Source organism: Furipterus horrens, unplaced genomic scaffold, assembly GCF_987537825.1.
Source record: "Furipterus horrens unplaced genomic scaffold, mFurHor1.1.pri manual_scaffold_3, whole genome shotgun sequence".
NCBI classification, from domain to species: Eukaryota; Metazoa; Chordata; class Mammalia; order Chiroptera; family Furipteridae; genus Furipterus; species Furipterus horrens.
The window spans coordinates 136,638,366-136,647,209 of NW_028327173.1; the positions used below are offsets into that span (position 1 = coordinate 136,638,366).

At 52.5% G+C, this 8,844-nt stretch overlaps 1 protein-coding gene across 3 annotated transcripts; it reads left to right on the forward strand.

Annotated features, from left to right (window-relative positions):
- Window positions 1-7,731, forward strand: EFS (embryonal Fyn-associated substrate). 3 transcript variants are annotated; one of them, XM_090270254.1, is made up of 6 exons: window positions 1-420; window positions 3,629-3,895; window positions 4,159-4,299; window positions 4,399-5,121; window positions 5,499-5,588; window positions 6,735-7,731. In XM_090270254.1, exons 1-6 carry the CDS (start codon window positions 403-405, stop codon window positions 7,167-7,169), a joined length of 1,674 nt encoding a protein of 557 aa, XP_090126380.1. In that variant the 5' UTR covers window positions 1-402; the 3' UTR covers window positions 7,170-7,731. The 3 variants fall into 3 exon arrangements, with proteins under 3 accessions (XP_090126380.1, XP_090126381.1, XP_090126379.1); XM_090270255.1 differs by lacking the exon at window positions 3,629-3,895 and having other exon boundaries at window positions 391-420; XM_090270253.1 differs by lacking the exon at window positions 5,499-5,588 and having other exon boundaries at window positions 396-420.
- Window positions 7,732-8,844: the final 1,113 nt, after the last annotated feature.

An 8,844-nucleotide genomic window follows, 5' to 3' on the forward strand; every position in this document is an offset into this window, starting at 1 on the left:
AGAGGCGTCGAGCGCCTTCGCTCCCTCGTCCTCGCCTGCCGCGGCCCTGGAGGGGAGCCGGACCTTGCGGACCTGGGGTGCCTCTGCGACCTAGGGCAGGCAGCTCCGGGGGTCTGGTCAACCCGGCGGCCCCCGGGAGGCCGTGGGGACAGGACAGAGAGCGCACCCTTGGATGAGGTCCCGCAGCGACGCCCCTGCCCGCCCCACTGCTCCTCCTCCAGCCAGGACAAGTTGCCTCCCATTTGGGGAGTTTTGTGGGTTTTCTTTCTCCTCCTCCAACCTCTGCGGAGGCCACGACTCAGGCGCCAAAGCTGGGGGCCGCCTCCATGGTGCTGGGCAGCCGCTGCTGAAGTCAGCGAAACCGAGCCTGGCCTGGAGCAGGCAGCGCGGGAGGCCGAGGCCATGGCCATAGCCACGTCGGTGAGTCCGCCCGGGAGAGGAGGCTGCCGGGCAGAGACCTCCACAGCTGCCCTGCACTCCTGTCACTTTTATGTCTGCCTTTTCTTTGTCTCGCTCCTGGGCCCCTTCTCCAGGAAGCTGTGTCCCTCTCCTCTCACTTTTGTTTTTCGTTCTCACGCCTCTTCCCAAGCTCCTTCTGGTCTGGGCCCCCCCCTTCCCCTCCCCATCACCCCCCCTCCCCTTTCTCCTTTTTCTTTCTAAAGACTGTCCTGGATAGAGGGGAGGGGGCAAGTGTAGCCCTATCTGCTCATTTATTGGCGGGAACAGATAGCCACTGGTAGCTGGCAGGGGCTCGTGATTGGGAGGCAAGTGAAAGGCTGGGAGCGGGCTGAAAGAACGGGGGTGGGTGCAAGAAACCGGAGAGGCGGGAGCGCCCAGGAAGGCCCTTCTCTAGAGGAGGAGTGAAGGAAAGGGAGGAAATGAAGCAAAGAGGGAGATCAGGCAGGGAGAAAGAAAAAATAGGAGGGGGGAGGTGATGTCAGCTAGCTTCGGGCCACTTTCTGGGGACAAAGGGAGAAGACAACCGGCATGATGGGACAGTGGGAGGAGAACTCCCAGAGAGCCTGTGGCCCACTGCCACCACCATTAAGGCAGCCCCTCCCTCGCAGGTCAGCCCTATCCCTGAGGAGGGGGTAGTGCAGGGGTGACCACACCCATCATCAATCAGTCTATCAGCAGCTCTGGCCTGGGTTCCTGCGATTGCAAGGCCCAGAGGTTTGGCCCCATTGGACAGAATTCAAACCTAACACTAGGAGGAGCTCTCCACAGCCCCACCTCTGCTTTCTGTCTTGCACTTCTTGCTGTTTGAATTCCAGGCAACTCTGTGTGCTTTCCACCCTTCCCTCCCTAAGCCCTTGGATTCCCAGTGAAAGCAAGGCTGCCACCTGCTTTCTTGGCCCCTCTGAATGGTTACTCTGAAAAGGAGGCTGGGAAGACGAGTATGGCTCTTGACATCCTCCCTTATCCCTGTAGGAAGAGTTCAATTTTCACTCCTTCTCAGACCAAACTCCTTTTAATTCTTGCATCTGTATGATGGTGAGAAAAATCATCATAGTGTTCAGAGCTGGGAGAGGGGGAGATCCTGGAAATAGGGGATGTCCTCTGACATAAAGATGCTGGCTCAGGAGTCAGCTTGTCAGCCATGTGGTCCCAGGAGGTGTGTTTTTCTTTTTACCTAGAGGTGGGGGTATTTATGCTAATCAAACTCACAGCTAATATTTATTGAACATTTACTAGCCCTAAGCTTCATCCTGGTTTGTCCTGGTCTGTCCTGGTTGCTCAATGCATTATCTCATCCAAGCTAGTGAGGCTAGTACTTATTATCAAAAAATGGCTATTCAGATATGGGTATGGAATTTTACAGAGGAAACTGAGGCTCAGAAAGGTTTTTTATTTATTTATTTATTTATTTATTTATTTATTTATTTTAGGGAGAGGGAAGGGACGGAGAGAGGGAGCGAAACATCCATTTGGCTGCCTCTTTGCCCATCCCCAACCAGGGATCTGGCCCATAACCCAGGCATGTACCCTGACTGGGAATCAAACAGGCAGGTCTTTCCCTTTGCCAGTCAGGGTGAGGCTCAGAAGTTTAACAACTTGCCCAAAGTCACTCAGAAAAGGGTAGAGCCAGAACTCAAACTCAATTCTGTCTGCCTCCGTAAAGTCAGTTTGTTGAAATTGTTGAAGTCACCCAGCCATGAAGGGCTGGATAACCTTCTCCACCCAAGGAAAACACCAGCCAAGAGAAACATGCACTCATGTTGGCTGAAGTATCCTTTTCCCCAGGGCCTGGTCACCAAATATAGCCTGCCAGAAATCTTTAGCGTGAGACTTTTTACTGAATTAGCCCACATGGATCACTTGCTCAGTATGCAACTATCTGCTCTCTGCCATCGCTGTGTAAGCCACCACTGCCTGGCTTACAGTCACTTAGCAAACATAACTGAAGTGGAATATATTTCAATACTGAATAGTTAGAGCTAGATTTTACCACAGAACCAGAGCCCTGTGGAGGGTGACTAGCAAAGGGAAATTGTGTAAAATGAAGATTTCAGATGTGCCTGAGTCATGTTTGAGTCATGGACCTTCTTGACTTAACCACTGTTACTAATATAAGAAGAAAAAAGTAGATCCTTAAGGTTTGTGATTGTAGAGAGGCAGTAGAAGAGCGAGAGTACAGGCTTTGGAATCAAAGGGCCTGGGGTTCAAATCATACACCACCCACTGTACCAGCTGTATGCCATGGGGAATAGTACTAACCTCCCTGTTCCAGTTTATTTTCCAAATGGGGGTAATGATGGCTCTTTCCTCCTAAGGTTGCTGTGAGGATTAAATGAGATGATTAGTGCAAAGACCTGCCTAGTGTCTGGATGCATAATTTGCACTTGATATCTATGACTTACTACCTGAGCACGTTGCTCTCTAAGGAAAAAGCTTAGATGTCCCTACCAGTCAGGACTGGAAACAGGCTGATAAATGCTAGCTCTTGGTTGGTCCACCATCCCCCTACACATGCGCGCGCGCACACACACACACAAATCTATACACTTTTCTCCATGGTAACCTCAGTCTCTTCTGAGAACCTTATTTGCTCAGACTGAGAACAAAAAAATTGCTTGGATTTCTGTTTTCTTTCTTATTACACTGAGGCACTGTCTGGGCTGGGCCTCTCTCAGTCCCTCTCAGAATGAGGGGTCTCTGCAGCTGCTTCATCTAACCTTTTGCTTGTAGGGGATACTGACTTGGCAACACAGAAGGTAAAGGAGATTCTGGGAGAGCTTAGCAGGACTTCCTTGTACACATGAGGCTGTGGAAGAAATTCATTTAACATACATTTATTGAGGACTGATTCCAGGTGGGGCTCTGTTTCAGAGGCTAGGAATATAGCCTTGTTCTCACAGATAAAGGGCCAGTCAAGGGAGAGGAAACAGCAAGTGCCAACGTCCTGAGGTTGGGGAAGAGCTTGTCTAGTTCAAGGAATAGAAAGGAAGAGGGAGAGTTCAGGGAATGAAATGGGAGACAAGGCTGGGCCCACTCAGGAAGAGCTGAGACAGGAGGTCAGATTTTTAGCTTGAGGGAAATGGGGACCTCTAAAGTGTTTTGAGCAGGAGGTGCCATGACCTAATATGTGTGTGAAGACCCCTCTTCCCAATCCCACCTCACCCACCAGGCCCAGCTGGCCCGGGCACTCTACGACAACACCGCTGAGTCCCCCCAGGAGCTGTCCTTCCGCCGAGGGGATGTTCTACGGGTACTGCAGAGGGAGGGTGCTGGTGGGCTGGACGGCTGGTGCCTCTGCTCCCTGCATGGCCAGCAGGGCATTGTGCCCGCCAACAGAGTGAAGCTCCTTCCTGATGGCCCGGCACCCAAGCCCAGTCTCTCCCAGGTCCCTGGCTCACCATATCCAGCCCCAGAGCACAGCAATGAGGACCAGGAGGTGAGAGCTGCAGCCCTCCCAACTCCCAGCTAAGAGAGCCCCTTTCCCTTCTGCTGATGCCTGCAGTGAGGCTGGGCAGGGAGAACCCTAAGACCACAGCTCTCCAGGGCTCTGCTGTTGAAAGCCTATCCACCAAGCCTTTCTGGGTTCTACTTCCCCTTGGGACAGGGAAGGGGTTGGAAGGTGTCTATGCTCCTTCAAGGCACACGTTATCTGATTCCCTGGTCCCCCCTCCTCCTGACCCATATGTCTTGATCCCCCAGGTATATGTGGTGCCACCCCCAGCTCGGCCCTGTCTGACCTCAGGTTCTCCAGCTCGACCCTACTTACCGTCCTCTGACCCCATCTACAAGGTCCCCAGAGGCAGTGGGACTCAACTGGCTGCCCCTGGAGACACCTTAGAGGTGAGGGCTAGAGGTCTGTGCCTATGTGGCACAGGGAACAGATAGCTCTGGACAGAGTCCAGTGCTGAACCTGACGGTAACTAGCCACTCCCTCTCCAGGTCTACGACGTGCCCTCCTCTGCCCTCCGAGTTCCCTCCAGTGACCCCTATGACTCCCCTGCTTCCTTTTCCTGCCCTCTGGCCCGGATCACTTCACAACCCCCTGGAGAGGATGAAGCTCCCTATGACGTGCCTCTGGCCTCGAAGCCACCATCAGAGCTGGAGCCAGATCTGGAGTGGGAGGAGGGCCGCGAACCAGGCCCCCCTCTCTATGCGGCCCCCTCCAACCTGAAACGGGCATCAGCCCTGCTCAATCTGTACGAAGCACCGGAGGAACTGCTAGCAAATGGGGAAGGTGGGAGCACTGATGAGGGCATCTACGATGTGCCCTTGCTGGGGCCAGAGACATCCTCTTCTCCAGAGCCCCTGAGAGCCTCAGCCTCCAATGACACGGACACCTTGGCCTTGCTTCTGGCCAGAAGCCCTCCATCCTCTCACAGGCCCCGGTTGCCCTCCGCTGAGAGTCTGTCCCGCCGTCCACTGCCTGCCCTGCCTGTCCTTGAGGTCCCCAGTCCTTCTGCGGCTCCCTCTCCTGCTCTAGGCAGAAAAGGCAGCATCCAGGACAGGCCTCTGCCTCCACCCCCACCCCGCCTGTCTGGCTATGGGGGCTGTAAGGTCTTCGAGGATTCAGAGGGCCAGGAGGTGGAGGAGGATTCAGCAGAACACCACAATGAGTATGAAGGCATCCGGATGGCCGAGGAGTACGACTACGTCCATCTGAAGGTGAGCTCACCTCCAGCCAGCCCCATTCAGAATGCCCCCTGGAGAGCCGCAGGGAGGAGCGAGCAGGCCTGGGGCCCACATGCAGAGCTTCTCTTCCTCTTTCCTTCCCCTCCACTGGCCCTGCACCCTCTGGCCTGGGACCCCAGTACTTGGCCACACCACTTTTACCAGTGCCACATTCCTCCCCCTAAACCCAGACTGGGGTCCCTGAGCCCTCTGACTTGCCACCAGAGCTCTCCCAGACCTGGAGTCCATGGACTGCAATGGCAGGAGGGACCTCTAGAAGGAATGGGAAATGGGGAGGGCCAGAAAGACTAGGAAGGCCACCCAGCCCTGCTCCCCAACCCCTGCACTGAGACCCTGATCCCTTCCTGCAGGGTATTGATAAAGCTCAGGGATCTAGGCCCCTGGATAAGACCCTCCCCGGGGATCCTGAGTTGTTGGAGAGGGGCCCACTGGAGCAGCAGGTAATCCTATGGGGGTGATGCTAGAGAAGGGGGACGGGGTAGAGGAGCAAGAACACAGAAGGAATATTCACAACTGAACTATCAAGGGAACTAGATTAGAATTGGGTAAAAGTTCAGTGAAAGGGAGCAGTTGGAGTTGACTGGAGTTAGAATTCAACAGGAAGGAACTGGAACTTAGAAAAGGGTATCAGGAATGCAGAAAGAGGGGAAAGAATGTGTTGGAAAGGAATCAGAAAACCAAGCAGTCAAGAGCAGAAAGTTTCTGGGCTGTGGGTCAGAGCTGGGCCAGGTGACTTTTGAGGCTCCTTCCAGCTGAATTCCTGGGTTCGTTCCTAAGAGACCTGGCTCCTAATCCCAGCTCTACCATTAAGAAACCAGAGGCTCTGAAGTGGCCAGTTAGTCTCTCTGGGCCTCAGGAAAGTGAAGTGGTCTCCTTGACTCTGTCTAAAATGTTCCTAATCACAATCGCTACCGTTTATCAGGTATTTATTTATGAAGGGCCAGACCCTGTACTAAGCATCGTACGCGTCAACAATAATCATAGCCATAGTAAGTACTCAAACAGGACGTACAGTGTGCCATTCTCCGTTTTGAGCCTTTTCTGTATATTGTATCAATTCATTTTCATTGCAGCCTTAGGTGGCAGATACTAAGACTGGCACTATCCAATATGGTAGCCACTAGCCACATATGGCTATTGATTACTCCAGTGTGGCTAGTCTTAATTGAAATGTGCTGTAATATAAAATGCACACCAAATTTTGCAGATTAACTTTTTAAAAAATATTTTGGAGTTCAAAAACCTACCAGTTTATTTTCTTAATGTGGTAGCTACTATAAAATTTAAAATCACATTATATTTATTTTGGACAGGGTGATACTAGATTCCCCAGTTTAGAGATAAGGAAACAAAAAAGTTCAGAGACTTGTTTAAGGTTGTTTGAATCCAGATTTATCTGGCATCAATTCAAAGCACTTCTGCTTGCTATGAGCATCTAAATGTTCTGATGGCAGAAGTAAGAGCTAAAGGGATTGTACTAGGAAGAAAGGAAGGACTGAGGAACAAAGGGAGGGGAGGAGAAAGCAAGTGAGAGCAGAAGTGACACTAATGAGAGTGTTGCCACTGACCACTCCTCTTACTCCTAGGAGGTCCTGTCCCCAGGGGAGCCGCTGGTTCTGCCCACTGGAGATCTACAGCTCCTGCACTTCTACGCAGGGCAGTGCCAGAGCCACTACTCAGCACTGCAGGCTGCCGTGGCGGCCCTGATGTCCAGCACCAGGGCCAATCAGCCCCCACGCCTCTTTGTACCCCATGGCAAGCGTTTGGTGGTGGCTGCTCACCGCCTAGTGTTTGTTGGGGACACCCTTGGCCGGCTGGCAGCCTCTGCCCCTCTCCGAGCACAGGTTGGGGCTGCAGGTACAGCGCTGGGCCAGGAATTGCGGGCTACTGTGCTCGCTGTTAAGGGGGCCGCCCTAGGCTACCCATCCGGTTCTGCAGCCCAAAAGATGACGCAGTGTGTGGCACAGCTGGCAGGAAAGGCCCTGCAATTCACCACCCTGCTCACCAGCCTGGCCTCCTGAGGATCCCTTGGCCCTACTCTGACCCTACCCTGCCAGCCAGAGCCCTCTTCCAGTCTTTGAGCAGCTGGAGGACTCTGTTTTAGGGACTAGGAGAGGGGACAGTATATCTTCCCATTCCTGCCCCTTCCTGTATCTCAGTCTCTGACAGAGGCATCTCTTCCCCCATCCCACAGCTTTTTGTATGAGCCATTTTATATAAATTATTTTTATTTAATATCATTCCCTGCTTTGTCAGGAGTAGGTGCTAGGCCCTCTGGGTCAGGGAGGAACTATACTCTTCCTCCTCTCTCAGCCTTGGGTGGAGGTACTTGGTCACTGCTCTGCCACCCACCTCTGGAAGCATGGCCCTACAGAGAATCAGGTGGCTGAAACCTGGGCCACCCAGAGCCCCTTTCTTGGTTGTAGAACATCAGTGCCTCTCTGTTAGGTTAGAGTGAGGGCAGGACGTTGGTTGCCCAGTATGTGAACGTCTGGGAGAAGCCAGAGGGCTCTTCCCCACAGGAAGTTAGTGAGAGCTGGGCCTCAGGCACTGGACATGCGCCTCAATAAACCCTGCTCTCTGGTTCGTTGACTGCTTCTTGGGAGCTGGAGGGTGAGGGGTTGGGGGAGGGCAGGTCTGTGCCCCTGAGCCAAACCTATGGGGCACACACTGTGGACAGGATGCCTTTAGGAGTTTATGGGAAAGTAACAGCTGTTCTTTTAGCAGGTTCTCAGCTCCTAATAATGTGCCATAGATCTGAAGGTACATTGTGGCTATGGAATGGACATAAATGAGTCAGTTAAAATAATTAAACATGACCTCAGATCAGATGTGGCGACCCACTGAATTTGCGCATAGTAGCAAAGGAAAAGAAACCAACCAGGATTTCCTCAGTAACAGCGAGTGAACAGGAAAGAGCCCAATGCTGAATCCCCACCATCCCATGGGGCGCAGGAAATGTGGCCAATGGAAGACCCACTCCCCAGTGTTGCTCATGGGAGGCCCAAGGCCTGATCAAGCCCCTCCCCGCACCCCCCAAAATAATTTTTTTAAAAAAGATCTGCCACAGATTTCACAGTTGCTGGTAATGGAAATACAGGGTAATATGAAGGACTAACAAGATGAAGGAAATGGCCATTGAAGGAGACTAGACAGGATGGTTGGGATGTGGTATCTGAACTGAGAACCCCAAGAAGGAGAGAACCCAGAAGAGAGAACTAGCATTCCAGAAAGACAGACACTGTTGATTGACCAGGGGCTTCTCCAAGACTTCATTGTCAAATGATGTTATTAGAGAGGTGCACATATGGAGAGGCTGGCCGCACAAGAGCCTTTTAAAGTGCTGTGCTGAGAAGGTCACCCCAACTATCAGCTTTGTGTGGCAGGATAGCTCTGGTTGGCTGGAGAGTGCTGCTGGCCAGCCTGGGTGCCCTCTCAGGTTAACTCAAGAGGGTCTAGCCCCTTAACTTCAGGTACCTTCCCAGGCTTCCTGCTGACTATCATTCTGGACAAACCATCTTTTAGAGAAGCTGAGAGATTGATTAATGCCATGTGTTGGAAGTCCGTAGGACTTGGGGTTTGGTGAAACAGGTGAGCCATGGTACAGATGAAGGATTACTCCAGTCATTTGCCACAGATCCATTGCTGATTGGAAGTGTCTCAAACCAGTCACATCCTAGTGTCTCAGTGTCCCTT

What these genes read in the sequence shown, in the direction of transcription:
- EFS (XM_090270254.1), top strand. An exon ending in ACAGCAATGAGGACCAGGAG is followed by an intron (nt 3,896 to 4,158) that starts GTGAGAGCTGCA and finishes TTGATCCCCCAG; the next exon opens with GTATATGTGGTGCCACCCCC. An exon ending in GGGGCCCACTGGAGCAGCAG is followed by an intron (nt 5,589 to 6,734) that starts GTAATCCTATGG and finishes TCTTACTCCTAG; the next exon opens with GAGGTCCTGTCCCCAGGGGA.